General features: G+C 45.0%; 1 protein-coding gene and 1 long non-coding RNA gene across 4 annotated transcripts in view; one reads left to right on the top strand and one right to left on the bottom strand.

Annotated features, from left to right (window-relative positions):
* The first annotated feature begins 905 nt into the window (after positions 1-905).
* Positions 906-21,926, top strand: part of RNF11 (ring finger protein 11) — a 30,764-nt gene continuing 9,743 nt past the window's right edge. Inside the window, exon 1 of the mRNA XM_085067622.1 lies at positions 906-1,039. Within this exon, the coding sequence (XP_084923748.1) occupies positions 917-1,039 (123 nt within the window). The 5' untranslated portion in view covers positions 906-916. The remainder of the gene's footprint in view (positions 1,040-21,926) is intronic.
* LOC146433724 (uncharacterized) lies at positions 14,363-20,306 on the bottom strand. Of its 3 annotated transcripts, XR_014853690.1 has the most exons (4): positions 16,024-16,089; positions 15,695-15,880; positions 15,485-15,595; positions 14,363-15,310 (listed from the first exon to the last, which is right to left on the bottom strand). It is a non-coding gene; the product is annotated as an uncharacterized LOC146433724 (long non-coding RNA). The 3 variants fall into 3 exon arrangements; XR_014853691.1 differs by lacking the exons at positions 15,695-15,880; positions 16,024-16,089 and adding an exon at positions 19,538-20,306; XR_014853689.1 differs by having other exon boundaries at positions 15,695-16,404.

Here is a 21,926-nt window from a genome sequence, read left to right as displayed (position 1 = left end):
ATTTGCCCAAACTATACTTACATCCAAGTATGAATATGTTTTTATAAAAGGGAAAAAAAAAGAGCTAAATATATGGTTTGTAAGAGTATCTGTTTATCACATAAAAACCCTTCAGGAAAAACCCTTTAAGAAAGCCGAGTGCCTGTTGCTGGTTTTGCTGCACGCTGGGGTTCAGCGCTCTGTCCCTACACTGACCGAAGCCATTCCCTGCCTCTGGGGAACCCTCGGGAAGGTCCCTGGGCCTCGCCCTGACCCCCAGCCGGGCTGGGCCGGGCGGTGCTGGCGGTCCCCTCTGTCCCCGTCCGTCCCGTCCCGCCCCGCCGGGCCCGAGCGACCGCCAGCTCCGCCATGCCCGGAACACAAACAAACACCGCGCTCGGGGGCGGAGCGACGCGGCTCCCACCATTTTGGGGCCGGGGGAGCCCAGCGGGCGGCCGGGTCCCTCAGCCCGTCCCGTCCCGCCTCGTCCCGCCGGGGGCGGGCAGGGCTGTCCCCGCGGCGGGGCCGGGGGCGCGGAGCCGAGCCAGGCCCAGCGGCTGCTGCCCGGGCCCGGCGGGGAGGGGTGAGAGGAGGAGCCAGGGCGGCCCGTGCGACAAAGCCCAGTGCGCAGGGAGCTGGTGACCGGGAAGCAGAACCGCGTCGGGCAGCCGCGGGGCGGGCGGACCCACCGGAGCCCGCTACCCCACGGGGGGTGGGAGGCCCGTCCTGCCGCCCCCCCGGCTCGGGGGTCGGGGCGGCCGCGGAGCGGAGCGGGAGGCGGCCGGGCTGCTGCTGCTAAGCCGCTTAGGGCCGGGGCTGGCATGAGCCTCCCCGGCGGGGCGGCTGCGGGCTGCGCGCTGCGGCGGGGCGGCTGAGGGCGCGGATCCGCCGCCGGAGCGGGAGGAGGCGGAGGGGGGGCCGCGCTCCCCCCGGGAAGATGGGGAACTGCCTCAAGTCCCCCACCTCGGATGACATCTCGCTGCTCCACGAGTCGCAGTCGGACAGAGCCAGCTACGGAGACGGGGCTGAGCCGGATCAGGAGCCGCCGCCGCCATATCAGGTAGGGGAGGGGGCGGCAGCGGGCCGGGGGCAGCGGGGCCGCTCTCCCTCTCCCGGCGGCCGCCGCCGCCTCGCCGCCGCTCCGGCACTGGGCGGCCCGAACCTCTCCCTTTCCGCCTGCACGTAGCGCGGGGGAAGCCGCTTTGTCTGGGCCGGTGCCGGCGCTCCGGGCGGCGCGGTGCCGCCGGCGGGGCGGGGGGCGGGGGGCGGAGGGCAGGGGCCGCCCGGCCGGTGCCGCGTCCTTTGTTGCCGCCGGCGGTGACATCACCGTCTGGCGCGGGGACGCTCCGGGACGGGGACCGGGGGCCCTGCCCGGGCTTTGTCCGGGCCCGCTCGCACCGCTCCCGTATTTTTAGCAGCATCTGATCCCCGCTAAGTAACTCCCCCAGCGCAGGGGATCCTGTTTCCCTCCGTCCTGTGGGGCACCGGCGGGGAAGTGTTTCCCATTGTTCGGTGGGGTGGTTTTTTTTTTTCTGTCTCAGTGAGAATCTGTTAATTTACATCTTGATGACGAATCAGGGGGAAAGAAGGAAAAGGCCGGGTATTTGCTTTGATGGCTTTGCTGACAGCGGAGGATAAGGCCGATGAGGAGGGGGGATGGCGTTGGTGTGAAAGCCTCTGCAAGGGATGGACACGAAACAGAACCTGAACTTGGGGTTGCACATGTCTGCTCCCTGTGATCTCCACCCCCACCTACAGAAATGTGTACTGACCTAAACAAGCCGTCTACAGCGCTGAAAAATGGAAAGGAAAACCTTCCGGTGGTCGAGCTGCACATTCTGTTCAAGTTTTGAAAGTGTTTTCCTATATGGGATAATAGCATACATTCCAGAGGAATCTATAGAAATAGAAGTCGAAACATACATTCTGGGGGGGTGACTTGAGAGCTGTGTGTTTTCTAGGATGAGAGTCATTCCATAATTGCAGACCCTGATGTATAATTTAAAAAATTGCAGGAAGTATTTAACCGGACAGGCGTGTAATCTACAAATGCTTTAACAAGTTCAAGAATTCCACCCTGATAGGAGCCCCGTGAGTGTTGAAGAGAAGCCCTACACATAGCAGCCCTTGCTGGTGCCCTGAAGCTGCACTGATGTTTCTTGGCAGTGTGTGCCTGATTGTTTTGTTTGGGTGCAAAAGCTGAATGTTGCAAGAAATTCCCTGATGTGAGGAATTTCTTTCGTGATTTCTGAGCTATGTCTGCTGAAGTCCAGTAAACAAAGTGCTTCGTGGCAGGTCAAGTTTTCTAAAGGTTGTGTTGTTCTAAACTAAGCTTGAATTGTCCCCGAGGTTTAGGAATGCATTGTATTTTTGTCAAATCAGCATAAAAGTTTGACTCTGCAATTTACTGCGTTTATATCTGTGATTTCAGGAAGACTTTTGGAGGGGTTGTTTTTTTCATTTTCGTTTTTCCCTTTGAAAACAACCTGTTAGCTCTTGTAAGAGTCACCAGTATGCCTTATGCAGGCCTTCTGGTGTGGGTGTCAGTGTAGGTAATGACTCTTCCTCTGTCCTCAGAGGCTTTTAAAATTTTTTTGATGAAAAAGTTGTCTGTAAGTGTGGATGGTTGACTGAGAACACGATAGACAGTAAAATAAATGAACCCACAGGTGTCTATTATCGAGTAAGTGTATTCATAGCAAACCTTCCCTCGGCTGAAGAGAGCTGAGCAGCATCAGGTGATGTGCCCACAGGCACTTGGCTGTGTCAAACATCACTGTCTGTCCTGAAAGCTCCTCCACTGATGCTGGCAGTTCCTAAAGCTTCACCTTAGGGTAGCATTTAGTGTCTCATAGTCAAAATCAAAGCTAGTCTTTCCACAGATTTTGAACCGCAATGGTTTGTGACTTAAAAAAAAAAAAAGCCTTACCTACTATATTATGCAGCATTTTGTGCACTTTGAGGTTGAGGGGGTTTATAATTTTAGATTGTTTAATGTTTACAAGATATACAAACAGGTATGAACAATTGCTGATGCTCCAGTATTACTTTTTTGCTAGCAATAGGTCACTCATTCTAACTTTCAAGTGGCAGCTTAAGTTCAGTGTTACAGATGGGAATTGTGCCCTTGTTCCTGGTAATTACTTCTTTCAGTGTCTTAACCAGAGTTAGTGTATAATGTGTAGACATTAGGAATGATAAGCAAGGAAGAGGATAAAATAAGTTTGAGAACTTGTTTGTTGCAACTCGCCTCAAAAAGCTGGAAGGTGAACAGTTTTAAAGCCAACCACTGAAATTTCAGCTGCAAAATGGACATATTTTAGAAGAGACTAAAATCTGGTATGTCTGTTGCTCTTGGGTTTGCAGCAAAAATGTGCCAACTTCCTGAATAGCTCTTGCAAGGCATGCAAACTAGGGGAAGGAGGCTTGTTGGGTGAAGATACACAGTTGTAGAAGATAACTTCTGTATTATTTTGACATTTAAAATACTTTTTCATGATCTGACAGGATTGTGCCATGGGCATTCATGTGGGAATCTTGTTATGCCATAATTTTTATTTACCTATTGATTTCCAACTGCAAAATGCACCCCCAGTCATAATTTCAGTATAGCATGTCAGATTGCTTTGATCAGTGAGTGCTATTAAACTGGCTGTGTAAAATTCCTGCTCCCAGAAGTGAGGTTGAGAATTGGATTGGCAGCATGGACACTTGGAATAATGGGGAATAACTTGCATTGAGAGGCTCTGCAAATCTGTCTGTCTTGGTTTCTGTGGCAGTACATGTTACCAGCTGCTGCAGAAAGGTCTCAGGGAGGAAGCATCTTTTTAAACAGGTATCTGAGTTGATGAGAAAGTGGCCCATTAAAGCATCAGGTATTTTGCAGTGCATTGAGCTTGACGGCTAACATGGGAAATAATGAAAACACACCAAAAAAAGAGTGTGTTTTCATGGCGGGGAGGAAGGAAGTGATTTCAAGAGTGGACCAATATTTTCATAGACAGACGCTAATTTTGAATGCCTCCATTTTAGAACCCAGAAATTACAACTGCTTTTCTAAGTGTTAAGAACATGCAGCTCCATTTTTAACCAGGGAATCTGTGATTAGGAAGGAGGTAGCTTTGGTTTTGGTTTTTTTTTTTCTCAAGTCCTCAAAATTGAGTATGCTTTCAAGTTTGTTTTCCTTTTCGGTGTATGACTTCTTCACCATCTGTTGGCAATATGCCTTCTGCTGTTTTTCCATACAAGTTCACTGTGGGTTTTTTTTCAGTTTCTCTTACTTCTAGTAGTTCTCCTCAAAGACTTTATTTTGCAGAACAGATGTGTCCCTTTTCTTAATCCTTGTCTCATATTTCTGTTCTTAAATAGTTCCTTAATTGCGGTAGGAAATCATTTGCCATTTTATTAAATTTTGGAATTTTTACACAGTAAAGTACAGAATGCTTTACACCTTTTCTCCCTAAGTTTCTAGAAAGTATTACTGTGGACAAAATATACCTCAGTCTTCTACAAAAGATGTATAGTACTTGCTAAATTACTTAGCTGAAAGCATGAGAAGTAAGCACAAGTTCTTGGTATTGAGAGTAAACTCATAACAGCACTTCTGATATGTTGACATGGCAGACAGACTAATAAAATATTTTACCCTGTTATCTGAAGAGCTCCAAAGCACCCTCTGGTACTTTGTACCACCTTGTGTTGTCTTACAGGCCAGATAAAATGTTTCAGTGGATCTAGTGGATTTTTTTCTTTTTTTTTTTTTTTTTTTATTTGGAGGGATTAATTTAAAACCTTTTGGCCTGGATACTCATTTGATTTGGCTGTAGGCACAAAATGAGACGAGAGATCACAGACATGAGCTTAACCCAATGCCATGCTCCCATAATCCTCCAAAAGCTGTTGGGGACAGCAGGTTTTGAAAGTGCAATTTAGGATGTCTCATGGCTTCTCTTAAAACTGAGGTTGCTGCAATAGCCTCCTTGGGCCTCCTCTGTTAACTGAGTGTCACCTGCACACGATGTACACATCCTTATCCCTCTGTCTTGTCGTGCTTCATTCCAGCTGTCCCTAGTTCAGGGAGGTGGCACATCAGCCTGTCCTGGCACTGCCACAGGCCAGTGAGTGGCTCAGTCCCTTCAGCCTGAGCACAGCACAGTAGGTGCAGCCCTGGAGATGCCAGACAAGTGCCCAGTTTGAACAGCCAGACAATTTTCTTGAAATATTCCCCTGCATTTCTGTGTGAAACTTGCCCCGTGGATGGGAGTGTTGGATGTCTTTTGCCCAACAGAGAAACAAAGCCTTTGCTACACTCTCCTTGTGACTTAAGTAATACATTGGTGTTCTGATGCTGTCTTTTCAAAGGCATGGTAATTAATATAATTAAGAATTGCTAGCCAAATGAATTCTAATCTAGGAGTCGCACCCATTTATAGAAACAGCTGAACAAAAATTCCCTTGGGCCCCAATTGCAATGATTTATCATCTGTGATTGCGTGTATTGTACACGAAAGAAGACTACCATAGTGTAACAGGTTATAATCTACTGGGGAGTGATTGTGCAAAGCTGGAACTCCTGGCATATGTTGGAACAGCATGAAAGGGGGAAAGATGTGATGGGAAAACATTACATACAGAAAACTGTCCATGAAAAAAGCAAACCAACTAGTAGGGTTACTTTCATATAAGAGAAGGCAGTATATTTAAAAGTTGCCTATGCATGTCTTGCCCTTTCTGCATGTCTTCCACATCTTGGTGATGATGTGTATGAATTACAGTTGCACTTGTGGATGTGAACTGAAATACCACTCCAGTCTACAGTTCCTTAGTCTGGTGGAAACTTCAAACCCTTTGTCTTTGTTGCTGTGTTGCTGGCTGCTGCCTTCTGGCAGCAGTGCCCGAGGTGAATATCAGCTGCAGCGAGGAGAGAAAGTGATGGAGGAGCTGAAGTTGAGAGTTTGCTGCATGGATAAGAAATGATAGAGTAGCCAGTGATGTTTTGTGCTTCTCTTCAAAGGTGTGATTGCTTGAGTGATGCCATGTAACTCATTCTCAGAAATGAAGAAGGACTTTAATAGTACTCTGGAATAACATTCTATCTGTGAAAGACCAAACATTAAGTGACTAAGTCATTCCTGATAAGAAGTTACGGTACAATTTGGCACCTGCATTCAGAAAAGCTGTAAATGTTCCATGTTTTGTGCTGCAGTTCTGGCAAATTATTTGTATGTGCAAAGCAGTAAACCTTTATTTTAATAACAATGTCGGGATATACAGTTAATTTTCCATACAGTAATGAAATACATGTATTATTAATGTCATTATAGTAGCATTTAAGAGTATTTGGTTAGTGAACAATATGCCGTGACACTTCTTACACTTCCATTGCTGAAGAACTTAGCAAGTTGTCTAGAGAATTGTATTGGTGGTAATCAGTTCTAGATGAAAAGTTTCTTGAGAGTGCTAAGTCTAAACTTCCTTTCTAGACAACAGTTAGAAAATGTCTGCACCTGTATTTCCTGTCTCAGTGTATACTCATTTCAGCATTGCCTGCCACGCTGGCTGATGGGGGCTGCCTTTCATTTTGCTAGTGAAAAAAGCTGGTGGGGCAGAGAAGAGAGGAAGGAAGACAGACCTGAAAATAAAGGATACCAGATAGTATCACAGTTAGGTAACTTCAGTCTTGAAAATACCTATTCATGAATATTTTAATTAATATTGGTTGAATATTGTAATGCTTTATCTGCTTAAAATAGATTTTAAACTATTTGGTTTATATTCGGTTAAAAATGTGTTAGGCATGGCTAGAGGAAGTGGGAAGTGGGTGCTGATGTTTGAGTTCTCTGTGTTACCATCTTTTGTATAAAATTAGAGTTGGTTTGTAGATTCACGGTTGACTTGGGAGTTGGTAAGGATCTGTTCCTAACCACTCTGTCCAGAAGATTTTCCAGGGGGAATTTTGGAAAGAAGATAATATGTTTATAATCACATTTGACAGAGAATTGCTTTCTGCTTCACATGGATTTCTGCAAGAAGTGTCTTAAGTTGGATCAAGAGGCTCTACAGGGTCTGTCCCTGTCTTCCTGTGTCCCTGTTCATCACTTCAACAAAGGAAGGAAGCTCAGCTTAATGAGCACTTCTGCAGACCTTGTTAATGGTTGTAGTCAAACTGGTTGCAGAATGTAAGGCAAAGAAACTAAAAATAACACCTCTTGCTTGTGGCAGACTTGTCTCTTCCAGTCTTTGTGCTTGTCCTTGTTTCTGCCTCTCCATATGCGCAAAGAGAAATGGATTTGTGTTTTGAAGAAGTAATAGTCTGAGGAAAAGACTAAAGCAGATCAGCCATGGCTTTTCTGTGAGCTAATGAAACAGTTCCTTAGAGACCAAAGAATTACAAAATGAGCAGGTTTTTAGGGATGTTGTGGCTGAGTAAAAATGAAACCTTTTCAGGGGAAAAAGTTGAAGAGTCACCATGCTCCTGACTCTGAAAGGCAAAGCAAGCTTCAGTCTCGATTTAGACTACAAGAAAAATTGGCCCTGACATTATGGAGGTCTCAGGAGCAAAGATGTGAGTTGCTCCCTGAAGGTAGGATGTGTTTTTGTAGAATATGCTGTCTTTTTCTGCCCACCTCTTGGGGAAACAGCCATAGCAGCGACCTGTCCCAGCAGAGCTAGAGTTGTGTAACTTCTTGCTGAGTAAAACTGCACTTCAACCAAAACAACCCTCAGCCCTGAGACGAAACAAAACAAAATCCACCTAAAAAACCCACTCTAGCAGCCCTAGGATAAGCTATCATCATCCTGATTTAATGTCTCATGATCTATTTGTAACTTCAGCAAACCACGTAATTGGTCTGTCCTTTAGTTTCTTCACTGTAAAATGAGGAGTAAAGGAGTAATAAAGTTTATCTTTAGTGCAGGCATGCTTAGTAATTTAATTCAAGTTTGTAAAGTGTTCGATGGTAATTTGATTTTAATAAAATAATGTTCCTCTATTACAAAAGGAACCTCTGCAGAAATTTATGGCAAACCTGATGCTGCAGAGAGGGAGCTTTATCAGAGGATCTGTTTAAGGCAGTAGATAAGTCTCCTAAAATCTGTTTTGGAATCTGATAGTTCAGCGTTTATTTGGCAGCCTGCATTCCAGATGCTTGATTAGTAGGAATGAAGAGGCTGGGGAGATGGTAATAAGAAATCTTGCCTAATCAGGGTGATGAATCTTTGCTATGCTGGAAGATTGTGCATTCTTTTGGACAAGCCAACCCAAACATACAATACCACCCTCCCTAAAATCTAGGACCACCATGGATTCAGGAAGCTCTTCTGTTTCCCGTATGTACCTCGGGTTGAACGCTGTGATCAGCTGTTGCTGGCTGTACATCTGGAGTCAGTTTCTGACCCACGGAAAATAAACTACTTTTATGTTTTGAGGAGATAATGATCTGTGGAATGGACCAAAGCGAATCAACCGTGACTTTCCTATGAACTAATGAAACAATTTCCAAGAGACCAAACGGTTACAGAGAGCGATTATTTTATTTACCAGCCCCTCCATAGGAATCTGCCAACCACTCTGTTTCTCATCAGCGGAGAAGAAAGTCAGAATGCCGGTGGCATAAAAGCTGCTGGGCCAGGATCCACACACGGTGACACGGACAAAGAGCAGATGCGTGCAGCAACTGGAGGAGGAGATAAAAGAACCATCCTTTCAACCGCAGTTGCGTCAGCCAAATCACAACCAGCTGGGTTATTGCACTGGGCATTTCTGCTGATCCACCACAACGCTCACGCATGGTCTGTGCACGTTTGCACGCACACGAACCCTCTGTCAAAGGCTGGGCTGATTTTGGAGCCTTCTCATCCTGCCTCTGGTTTTAGCCACTGGTTTAGTTGAGGGATGATGTGGACCTGAGGTGTCTGGGGGAGGACTGAAACTGTTGGAAGGATGAGAGAAACTGTGACTCAGGAAATTCGGTTTCTCCTTCAGCCCCAGCATGCAGTGATGAATGTACAGACTGTTATCCTTGCAATACTGAAACCTGTTTCCCTTGGTTGTGTTTTTGGACACTGGAGTGGCTTCTGTGTCCTCTCATCTGCTTTTTGCTCAGAGGGAGCAATTTGTCTTTCTAGAGGCATGGTTCTGGAGCAGTCCTTGCGTGAAGTGCCCTGTACTCCAAGGCCAAATGCTCATGCAGGGACAACTTCATGCCAGTCAAAGACAAGTCTCAGCTGGCTGACAGTGCTGAGTTTGCCAGAGCTTGGGATTGTAGCTAGCCCACATTGCCAGCAGAGTTTGGACTGCTAGAAGTCGTACAAGCATCAAGGAAACGCCTGGTTTATGACTAATAAAATTTAATGAAGCTGCTTGACTATCCAGTTGTAAGCAAAAAATGAGTCAGTCTGTGCTGGTTTGGACAAAAGCAAGGAATTGACCGTCCTGCAGCCATGATTAAAACCATTACATGTACCACATGCTGCCAGTTTCTAATCTTTGTCGTGGCAAAACTGCTTAAAAATCCTAGAATATATCCCACAAATTAACAAAACTACTGTCCAAGTATATATAGCCCTGTGGAGACTGTTAGGTGTCCCTGTAGTCCTCACCACTCTCACTCTGTGTGGCTCTCCAGATGATTTGTGTACAAGCTCTAGCCAGAAGGAAATGAAGCAATATTTCTCTGTATTTACTCCCATAAGATGTATCTTGGTAGTACGGATACAAATCTCTTGTGACTCAGTGTGCGAACACTGCAGAATTGGATGAGGTTGGGTGCTCTTGCCCTTTCTGTTTCAGAGCTGTGGGAGGCTTATCTAAGAGATCAAAGTGCATCAGATTCCATTATTTCAGTATCTATGGGACAGTATAATGCATGAATACTCTGGGACGATGCCTGTGTCTGACTTTTATTCATCACTGTAATTAAAGCCAGATACAGAGCTTGTTCTGTGCGCTGAACGTTAATCACAGTGTTTTATTAACACAGTTGTCGAAATCTTTAATTCAGACATAGTATAATTTTGCAATATAGATTAAGGCCAGTATTTATTTTGCCTGAATACATTAATTTTATTTAAAGTTCAGAAAGAGAAGTGATTGCTCCCAGGTTTTGAACAAATGAGTGCAAGCATTGCTTGACTGCAGACGTACCAAACTGCTAAACTGGTTTGGTCTGTACTGTTGCTTAACAAAAAGCAGTGAACTGCTGTATTCAGTGGAAAACACATAAAAGGCTCAGCAAACCAATGCTCTAAATTCAGATTTAGTTAAGACACTGAAATTAATATTTTAACATCTGTAGACTTTATTTTATGCTCTGTAGTAATACTTGCTTAATTGCTGTTGCCAGTTTCTGATGTTTTGGGATTTCCCTTGGTTGTTTTCTGTTTGAATATTATGATTTGTATTGCAGTTGCATCCATATATATCTTCACTTTAGCTTATGAAATATGACTAAGACATTGCTTTAGTGTCTGCTTCACAGAGTTCTTTTATGTTGCATCTATATATTTGGAGACCTTGAGGCAGTTGTGGATTGTCCCATAGAGAATGGTGTCCTTGAAAGTATATTACCCTTCTTGGAAGGGAACAGAATCAGTTTTAAAATTCAAGCAAAAATACTTACTTTAAATTAACTGTTAATTCTTTTCTTGGTTGGTGCTTTTTCACCTCTTAGTTCCTGGCTCTCCAAGGCTCTGTGGGCTCACAAGAGCTGATGAAATCCCCTCTGTAGTCACTAAACTGAAATGCAGGCCCACACTTCTACTAGACAATTTTTAGGGATCTGCTGGTCAGAAGCTAGTGAAGAGCACTATGTCTGTAGAGTTGCACTAAGGTCTGTTCTGAGCTGAGAAAATTCTTCCTGCTTGATCTCCAGGCACACCTCTTCAGCTGATGGCAACTTCAGGATGCTGCAGTGGCTGAGCTGGCCAGGTACCCTCAGTGGCTGGGCTGAGTTAGATGGTGGCCTTGGCCCAAATCTGAGCGAGGTGCTTGGTTATTCTCCCACCCTGCCCTCAACTGGAATGTGGTACTTAATCCATCAGAATGGATTCACACGATAGCTCGCCTGGAGCTGTGCTGGGTTGGATGTAATCGTTCCTGTCATCTGTAAGAACCACAAATGAGGTGCATGTAGGGATTTTACATCAGGTCTGAATGTAGACAAACTCCTTGAAATTTCTGAGACCTGAGGTTGTATTTATTTTACTGTGTCGCTAAGCTACTGAAAGTAAGTTTACCAAACAATGCCCATTCCTTCTGTAAAGGTAGTGGGCTTCTCAGTTTAAAGTAGATGGAGCCAGGTATTCAAAGAGACAGTGTCTAATGGCGACTCTTGTTTTTAAAAGTCCTTTAGGAAACAAAAAAATACTATCCACACAAAATTTCATGGTCCAAGTAATCTTTTATTTCATCTAGAAACTGTAATCTTGTTCAATGAATAACCTGGTTTTTCCTGCCTCCCAGAAGAAGCAAGATGACCTAGATCTAGAGCTTCCTGGGGAAAAGTTCACTTCACCCTATATATAGCATCTCCTGAAGTGTCTTTAGGTAGCTGTCATTTACCTTGAGCTGACGAGCTGAAAAAGAAAAGAGCTGTAGTTTTAGGCTGAGGGGGGAAAGGAAGGTCTTTTATCCCTGCATTTTTGGGGGTGTCTGACTTATGCATGTGTCATTGGCTGGATTCTGGCCTGGTGAAGGCCAGACTTCCCAGCTTCCAGCTGAAACACAGAATTTCATGTCTCTGTGTCTCCTCAATGTGCTGCAGCTGAATAATGACCAACTACCTCTGGGTTAAGGAGTGGATTGGATCCTGCCTCTGTGCCAGCAGGAGTTTCTGCACAGGGCTCAGAACGTGATATCCTGGGGTCAGTGTGTTCTTTGCTCCAGTCAGATCATGCAGATGGAGACTCCTCCAAGCAGTGCTGTTGGCACAGTGGTGTTTTTATTGGAAAGCAGAAACTGGGAAAATGGTAGTAACAACTACATAACAGATGCTACCAAACAGGCTGTTGGTGTTGAGGGATCAGGCAAAGTGTTTCCACCTCAGGGTAATGAGTCAAGCAGTGAAGTGTACTGTAGGGTGAGGGAAATCTGTCCATCCCTTTTTTTTAGATGCAGGAGAGTTTATCTGAGTGCATCAGCAGCTTGAGCAGTTTGGGCTTCTGCAGCCTTTCTGGACTTTCCAAGTCCCTGAAGAAAGTGCCACTGCCTAAGGACACCACCTACTCTTCTCCTGTGGCTTTCACCACTCCAGGGCTGGTGCCACTGGAACCACCGGTGCTCCTGTGGTGGGCTGTGTGCACCTCTGGCAAGTGGAGAAACCAACATCTGTGTTCATTTAACTTGATGGCAGGATCCTGCTCCAGCACTTAAAAATAATGACTTCAACAGGCCCAGCTCAGGAATGAACACAGCCACAGCCTGAGGAGAGACTCAGGGTTATCTCGGTGTTCAGCAGACTGAACACATTTCTGAAACCAGCCAGAAATGTGGTATGCCTTGTGCTCAGTGTTGTATGTGTCCATGTTTCTGGCACAAGGAGGTCTGATCCAACCATCCACTGCTGCCAAAAAGGGATTGTTTCACTTTTCCCTGCTCTTTTCCACATGGAGCCATGTTCTCTACAGTCACTCCATGGTGGCTCTGGTGCTTAGCGAGTCAGCTTGTACCATTCAAGTGTCTGAAATGGGTTGTCTTTTTCTTCCTCCTGTCAGTTTAGTGAAATGAACTGGCTTCCTGGTGGAGGTTGGATTTATCTGCACTCTTTGCCACCTAAAGACTGCACTTTTCTTAGTGAATCTGTGGAAAGGTGTAGAGGTGTCAGGTATTAGATGTGTGCTATTACTACCAAGTATTAGAGAAGTTTGGGCTTTTCCATGTTGAAATTAAGACTATACTTAACTGTGAACTTAACTGTGTACCAGAGCATGCACAGAATGAGTATCTGATATAGGTTTGGACAGTGAGTGCATTTGGGAATGGTCAGTGCATGAAATGCAGTTTAAAGGTCCCATTTCTGACTTCAGCAGGGTGGTGATTTCAGTTGGAGGGATTTTGCTGCTTCAGGACAAATCTCTGATGTGGACAGAGTCTTCATTCTTTATTTCTTAAATGTGATCTTTCTGGTTAAAAAAAACAAACAAACCCCAGAACAAAACATAATGAAAGAATTTAAGTTTATCTACCACAACCATCTTTAAAGATGTTTGAATGCTTTTCCTTGCTATTTTGCTTGTGAAAGAAGCTTCATTAGTGTTACCTAACAGTTCATGAGTAGACTTGGTAAGCACAGGAGTGGCTGAAGACTTTCACAGCCTGTTCACATTGTGCAGCAGACTGTGATGTCCCTTGGGACACAACTGACCACAGTAACATCATTGATCTGTGTCGTGGGTGCTGCTCTGCCTCTTTCCTCACACAAGCCTTCCAGTTATGACTCTGTGGATGGTTTCCAAAGTCTGAACTTTACTTGGCAAGCTTTGTCACTGCTGTTAGGAGTTTGATTACCTTTGTGCATATGTATGTGAGGACTGCCAGTGTCTGTGGCTTTTAATAAAACAACCTCCCTGTTGTCTAAAATGTTTAGAATTAAGAAATTATGTAAGTATGCAAGAGCTGGAGCTAGGCTGGCTACCTCAATTTGACTGTCCTGTTTTATATGTTGTGACTCCTTATTCTAGTTTGGCATCTCTTAGAGGAGGTTACTGGCTTCCTGTTGAAGTCAGTCTTTCTTAAAGCAAATGAGGGGCAAAACCATGTTTCAGAAAATAAATTTGAGAAGCAAATCTTGCTGCTTCTTCATGCACCCACTTTTGCAGCATTGCCAGTTCTTCTCCTTGCTGGGGTAGTGCTGTGCTCTTCCATAGCTCCGCCCCCTTGCTCACTACCTGGCTGTTCAGCTTTCTGAATTCAGAACCAGGAGCACTGAACATGAGCAGTAAATACCATCTATCTTTACAGCTTTTTTGTGTCTCATTAACTATGTTGGGTCAGGCTTAGTTTTTGGCTTGGAGACCTACCAAAAAAACCCCAAAGCCATAGGAGATGGGGCTGCTGGGACAGAGAGGAAACCCTTCTTTGTTGGTCATATTGCCAGGTCTGTGGGGCACTGCAAAACTGTAGAAATTGTTTTCTGAATGAGACCACTTGCTGCCCCTAAGGTTTCCTTGGATCATTTCACAGAATATGCTGGCCAGGTTTCAGTTTGAGTACAGTTATGCATTTCAGCTGGACAGACCAGTAGCTAATGCTCTTTCTGCCTTAAAAAGAATTAAGTAATACAGCAAACTAAAGTAAGATAAGTATTGGTTTAAATCCTAATTACAGAGTGTTTACCAGCAATAAAGTGCCTGTAGATTGGCACAGACTGCAGTAATTCCATGTACACTTGTTCACTGATGGCCTTATGTTTTGCATGCCATGGGCCAAACCCTCACCAGTGGTGCAGCTGCTTGGTGATACTCAAACAACACAAGTGGAACTTCCAGCTAGCATATGGTCAGCAGAATAAGCTTTGTAAAGTTTATAGTCTTTTGTGCAGCCTTGCCTTCATTCCTGCTTCTGCCTGTACACTGTGCTGCAGGAGGAAGGGCTTGGCCAAGAACATTTGTGTTCCACTATAGGTTTTTTCCAGCAGTGTGCTATCAAAACCCTCCCTGAGACCAAACCAGAACTGCTAATGGAAAATTATATTGTCCAAATATTTCTTTTCTCACATTTAAAGCTTTTGTTTTGTTAGTATCTTAAACTTCCAAGTGGGCATGACAGTGTTTGCAGACTTGGCTTCAACAAAATGAGGCTTGGATTTAAGGAGCGTTATCCTCTGTGTTCTATTTAAATTAACTTTGAATTGAACATGACAAGCATTATTGCTGGGTCTTACGCTGCATCAGAGATTATATTGATTTGGGTAACAACTGTTTTCAGTACAGTGTTGAGAGCTGCATATTAACAGGTGTGTGAAGTGGACTGTTCTCTGGTGTCTGGACAAGGGGATATATGGATAAATTTGCATATCCTCAGTGAAGTTGTATTCTGCAGCCCATAGATATTTTGAAAGACACTGGTCAAGCTTTGCCCTGTTACTCCTACAGGGAGCCTCTTGATCAGCCAAGAACTAAGGCCCAAGAAGCTTATTTAACAATTCTAGATTATTTATGGCAAACTTGCACCTGTTATTCTTCTACCAAATAAGTCTTTAGTTGTTTCTCTGATGTTTACACTCCTGATTTATTTAGAGATCCTATATCCCTTTCAGCCTTTGTTTTTCTGGGCTAAGGCTTCTATTTTTATTTTGTTTATTAGCGGATATGATATTCAAGCAACTTGGTTTTCCTGAAAAACAAAATGTCTCATCTGTAGTCAGTGAAGCCAAACAAAAACAACAGTTAAAAAAGAAAGGAAGTATTAAAATAGGGTATATGTTAAGTGATGGAGGGAACACTGACTGACCACTCAGCAGTGACTTTGTCATGGGGACTCCTAAAAGAAGTTACAGACAATACTTACTCCAGATCTGCAGAACATGCAGCTCCAAGGGGCACCTTTTCATGTGCTTGTTATCCTCTCTCAATGGGGTAAACCATTCCATAACATGAAGACCTCACCAGGAATGCAGCACTACATGGAATGATACAAAAAATTAGAACCAGGCCTGTAAGTTGTTTCGAGGCTAATTTCAGTATAAACCTTCAGCAGAGGAAAGAAATTTTCTTTAACCTGATTTCTAGTCTGAAATTGCTCTGCAGGGTACTTGCTTATGGTGTCCAGCAGACTTCATTTGATGAACACTGGACTCCTTTTTGCCAAAGTTCACAGAGAAGGCCATGCCCAGCTCTTTCCTGCCCCCAAGGAAGAACACAGAGCTGCCCATTGCCCAGAAGGATCAGTTTATTTCTGTTTCTACTGTGTGATTCAAAACAACAAATGAAAGGACAAAAAATAGTTGGCTGCAGTAATTTCTACTCATGTCTTTACTGCACTGGAGATTAATCCAGATGAAAGGTGGTATCCCATATAGAGATAGGAATTCACGTTCATCTTGTTACCTTGTCTGTTTGGTTCAGTAAATCTTTTGGTGTTCCCAGGGAAGTACATTCCCTGACTTCACTAACCAGCTGTCTGTAAGGAGATAAAGTGAGTTTAGTCCTTCAGACTTGCAGGAGTGGCAATAAATGCCATCTGCTTCCCAAGTTACTCTGCTGCACCCACTGCCTCTCAGAGAGGTCTCCATTCAGGGGTCAGAGGGTGAGCTAAAAAGTCTAGAAAGATAACTAAAATATTTCTGTAGTCATTGAGTAATGATATTTCTGCTTATGAAGTTAAAGTCTGAGCAAGAAGCTGCTTTTTCTCTTGGAGCTTATCTAAGTATTACAGTTACCTCTGTAGTTACACCCTAATGACTCTAGGTAACAAGACTAGCTGTCTAGACTAAAAGTCATAAATTAAATGTAAAGAACTCAAAGGTTTTCTTGATAGCTGTTTTGCTGGGGCTGTGCAGTTTTGGGTTTGGTTTTTTTTGGTTTTTTTTCCCTCCAGAAAAGCTCAGTGTTACACCATTCTGGCATTTTGTCATGACTGCAGTTTGTCTGTGTGTGTATAAACTGACACAACTTATTTTAGTGAGCATGTAGGTTGCAGCAGGACATGGTTATTCCACCCTAAACATTAATGCAGGAGAATACCGTGAGTACAACTGTTTCTTTATATTTTCATAAAGCCTGAGAGAGTGTTGGTAGCATAATACCAAAGACGTTGGGCTCTCATTTCTGACTCAGGGGCATCAAAAGTAGCACAAACCTCACCTAGAGTGGTGGAGTTACACTTTGGTGCAGCACCTGAGCTGTATCCTTGTATGTGTGAGTAAATGTTCTTGGTAAATTGGTGCTTTTAAGTTTGCAGATAAACTTTGTATTTCCGTGGGACTTCCTCAACTCTAGCTGTAGAAGTGTCTCCTGTGCGTCACTGTATTCAGTGCTCAGGGTTTCTGGTGCTCCTCACACAACATGAAAATGGATCCTTGCCTTTGGATGAGCTGAGGCTGCAAATCTCCAGGCTTTGCAGCTGCTCTCGTGCGGGTGTGTCAGGGTGAAATGGGGCTTTGTCTTCCAACCAGTCAGTCCATATTCAGAAAAATGACCTCTCTGTTTTCATGTCCCTCCTCTCAAACAGTTTTCTGTTCTTCTCAGATTTTGTGGCAGCCTGAGCCATAATTCAGGCAAGTACTTAAGTAGGTGCTCAAGTGCCATGTCCCCAGTAGTGTTTGAAATCCTTACTAAGTGTGCTACTGGGGCAGTAGTTGGGACATTTGTAGTTCTTACTGATCCATGCAGTCAGCAGCATAAATCCATTGTGAAAACTTCATGTTTTTCTTCAGAAAGCTAGTTCTAATGTAAACAAAGCCCTGTCTTCCATGACAGTGGGTGTAAGCAGGGGAATGGCCTGACAAATAGAAGTTTTTCTTCATCCCATTGGAATGGAACAAGATGGAATGGGAGCTGGAGAGGCTGGGATGGACTCTGTGCTGCCCATCTCCCCCCTCACCCTTGCAAAACCTTGGACCTGCTTCAGTTCCCCCTTCAAACCACCTAGTCTGAAAGCACCTGTGCTGAAACGGACACGGGTATTTTTGGTGTGAAACCAGCACAGGCAAGATCCAAAGATGAGTGTAAAAAACCCCACTACACCATAGATTGAAAAGGCTGATTAGCCAGGTGTTTGCATGTGCAGTTAGTGGTGGATGTTGTACCTTATTTATCTGTGAAGTTGAATATTTACAATTTTTCCTGCTTGTACCAGCAACTGGCTGCATGTTTCCTGCAGAGCACTGAAAGGAACTTGTATTTGTCTGGTGACATACTAAAAAGATGACCAGGTGCTCAATGAACTGTCTCTGTCCATTTAAAACTCTAAAATAGTAGGAAAAAAGTGTTCTGGAAATATTTCGCTTGTATAACCAACTCCTGAGAGAGCTATTTATGATTTCTCTACCTGTTCTTGGCACAGGCCTTTTTTCTGTTAGAAGAGGTTTGACAGTTGCATGAGATCACACTTGGATTTGTGCCCTGCGAGCTGAAAACGCAGAGTCACTGCTTGCGAGGACAAGACTTAGCTGGAAAAAATAGAAACGTTGCCCTTGTGTTCACTGCTAATACTGCATCAAGAAGTGGAGCTCCGTCAGGCTTTAGTGTGCCTTGATATTCATGCAGTCATTATTTGCTTATAAATAGAGAACTGCTTTTAAAAAAAACCCCAACAAACCAAGAGAGTTAGAAATATTAATTTAATGCCTGGGACATTCCGTCAAGATTAATAAATGACTGGCTGAGATGAGCCGATAGCCTGACTCGGTGCCTCCGGCTGTTTACAGCTGCTGCTTATTAACTCAGAGATGAAATAATTAATGTTATTATCAAATGACGCTAAACAAATAGGCAGATCATGCTTTTTGTGTGTGCTCATTCTCCCTGAAGTGGGAGATGGCAGCGAGTGGACACCTGGGAGGAGTGTCAGTGTCCTAGTGCTGGAGCACCCTGAGCTGCACCAAAACCTCTTGAGCACAGCCCAGCAGTTCAGGGTGCTGCTGGCACTCCCCATTCAAACCCCAGCTGCAGCCTCAAGGTGTGGACGGAATCACAGAAAACCCCAGTCAGTTTCCCATGGTCTGGTGGAAGGGAGGAGCTGCTGGCTGGGTGGATGGTAGGGACATCCTCAGCAAGCCCTCTCACCAGTGACACACCAGGACAGCAGTGCTCAGAGACTCAGACCATGTTGAGGTGCCCCAGTGCATGGCAGGTGTGGGTGAGGCTTCATCTGTCTATGGCTTTCCAGGAGGCTGATGCAGAAACATGCTTAAAAAAAAAGCTGTGTTTATGGTGTTGCAAAATGCACCATTGATGTATCCTTTAACTGGCCTCAGGAAGCCTCCTGGCTGCCTGTGCACAGTCCCCTGCTGCACTGCCTGGGCTGTGCACACACCTGGATCTCAGAGGTATCCACTCTGCCTTAGAAATTCAGGTGCCAGTAAGAAAATAAAGAGACCTGTGAAGCTGAGTGTACCATCAAACTGCCAAGGTGTGGCAGCTGCTTGAGCAAGCATTCATAATTGAGGATGGCTTAGTTAAAAAGGCAATTAAAATACTTCCAATTGAGTATAAAGTTGTAATCCATTGAAATATAGCACAGATTCTTGGGTTTTGGAACAAACCCTGCTGTCAGGGGGTGCCTCGTTGACACAGTCTCACAGCAGGTGCCCCACACCAGCAGTCTGTGCTGCAGGTTTTCCTGCTCTGTGGTTACACAGACCCAGCTCATCCCCAGCCCCATCTGCTTTCTGAAGCTCTTCTGCAATAGCATGTGCTCTGCTGCCCCTTTTCTCCCCCAAGTCACTTCTTTTTACAAGAGCAATCTGTTTTCTCTCCTTTCCTTATGCTGTGGCGGAGCTTTGCACTGTGTGAGAGTCCTGTGCTACAGAGGCCCTGTTTGCTGCCAGTCCTGGTAGAAAAATGTTCATCAGGTTTTTGCTTGGCTCCCCTTGCTGGGGGCAGCTCACTGCTGGCCCACCTTCCCAGGCTTTGGAACAGCTTGGCATCATCAGTTGGGCCCTGGTAAGGGGAAGGTCCCTGTCAAGGTTTGCAGAAGCTGTCTGCTGTGTTGCCTCCTCTGTGTATTTTGGTGCGGTAACAGACTGTATCTCTATAAAAAGAGCGACTGTGTCCTCTTTCAGACCTCGTTTTGGTGCTTGCTTACAACCGCGTGGCTACAAAACAGCAGTTGGTGTCATCGCCTCGCATAGTGCATGAGGGGCAGATCATGATCTGAGGGAGCTGCTGCTGCTTCCCTGCCTGCTTTTGTTACCTGTGTTACCTCTTAGCTGAAGCTGAACTGACACCTCACAGAAGACCTTACCATAAGGGTGATGTTCTCAGTCTAGCTGGGACTGTTGTGTCTGTTTAAGTCCTGTTTTAGGAACCTGATGTAGGAAGACCTACACTCCTCGATAGGAAGGTTTTGGATGTCTGTGGAAAGGAGCTTTAGGCAAGGCTGTTAAACTGTGTTCTGGAGAGTCCTCTTTGCCCAAGGAGGGTGTTTGTCATGTGTTGAACAGTAACGCTCAGCCTAGAGATGAGCTCATTTGTCACTTGATTTCTCTGATCCTTTGATATCCTACTCACTCCTTTTCTAAAATACTTTCCTAGTTCTTCATAGTATTTCTCTGCTATGTGTTATGTTCTCATTAGTTCAAACTAGCACACTTAAATGCACATATATACATGTCTATTTACGTACTGAAGTACAGCCTGTATTTATGCCTCAGCAGTCCTCCCCTGATGGATTGACTGCTCGTGCCTTCAGCTTATGTGCATTTTCACGTTTACTCCCTGGCTTGGCCCCTTGTCCCCAGTCTGTCCTCTTGGCTAATTAGGGCAGATTTCAGTAAATTTGCTACCTTGTTCCTGAAGTACTCAGAAGGGCTGTTTTGTTCTTAGAATTGCCATCGAGATGACCTAATTCTTGCCAGAAGAGACATTTTAGTACTCTTGCCATTTTTTAAGTATTTGGAGTCAGGTTTTCACAATTAGCTTGAGTCCCAACAGGGGCACTCCTCCCATTTTCCTCTTGTGTGCCTGTTCCCAGCTTTTCCAGCAGCTGCAGACATCGTGCTGGCAATGGCAATGGCTTGTTTGTTTTCCATGAGGGGAAGAGCCAGTCTGAGCAGTGTCCTTGGAGCCATTGCAAGGGAAGTGGCAGGAGCCACAGTCCTGGGGCAGTGCTGTTCTAGACAGCTGGAGTCAGCTGTGCCCGAATCCCCAAATTCCCTGAAATGGCACCATGAGCAGGGGCTGCACGTGCTTACTCAGCTGCGCTGAGTCTGTGGGTTCAGTAGCAATTCAGGGCACAGTGTGCACTGCTGCTCTCTCCTGGTGCCTTACACTGCCCACCTGGAGTCCCCTATATCCCTGCACTCTGTCCCAGGAATGCCTGTCCAGTGACCCATTCCCAGCCCTTCATGCAGAGGACTTGCACGCACTTGCCAGAGTGATGTAATGCTTTGGGCTGGGAGCTCTGGGCCAGGCTGATGTCTCAGGCAGCAGAGCACGTGTGAGATTTCTGTGTGCTGTACCCAGAGGTGAGTCAGAGCCTCGGGGTGCTTTGGGGTGTGCCCAGGGACAGTGTCTGGGACAGATCCCACGTGTCCCACATCAGGGAGCAGGGCAGGGTGTGAGCAAAGCCTGTTTGCTGCTGTACACAGGGCCTGGCATGCTGAGTCACGGCTGCCTGCAGCCTCTGTGTGTTCCCCAGGGTGATCAATACTACCATTTTTTAGCTGTTACCCCTTCGATTTATACTGTAAACAAGTTGCACTGACTGATATTTACCCTTTCCACAAAGCAAACATGTGTCTAAGGGAAGTGTGAACGATTCCCCAGTGTCTGTGTGGACTGTTAGTGTTCTGTCAGCTTTTCCATCATAGCTTCCCCCGTCTCTTGTGCTTGAATGCAGCCTCCAAAAAACATGTTACCTCCATTCCTTTGTCTGGGGTGGTTTTTTATATTTTTGCTCCCCGCTACCCAGCAGTTTCACAGCAGTAAGTGGGTGGCACACAGTAGGTTCACTCTACCTTTCAGCAGAGTAGGCATTCCAAGATATTGTTCTCAGCCTTCTCCACCTCAGAACAGTTTTCCCCAAAACTTCAGGTTTTTATTTGCTGTTAAATCTACTTCTCAGTTTTCCAGCAGCCTTCTCACTTGAGCCATAAGTGCTGTGTTTAATGTAGCCATTGCACTGTAGTAACTGTCAGCTCTTGTCAGGCCTAAGGAGGGGCTTCTGCAAAGAACCACTTTAAGTGGGAAAGAACACCATAAGTGGGAAAGAACATGTACCAATAACACACATGTGGGGTTGCATAAGGGAGAGGATGATCCACATTCACATGCTGTTCTTCCACCAC

Source organism: Lichenostomus cassidix, chromosome 8 (assembly GCF_008360975.1).
Source record: "Lichenostomus cassidix isolate B80296 chromosome 8, HeHo_3.0, whole genome shotgun sequence".
In the NCBI taxonomy this organism is placed as follows: domain Eukaryota; kingdom Metazoa; phylum Chordata; class Aves; order Passeriformes; family Meliphagidae; genus Lichenostomus; species Lichenostomus cassidix.
This window is presented reverse-complemented; position numbering and strand designations above follow the sequence as displayed.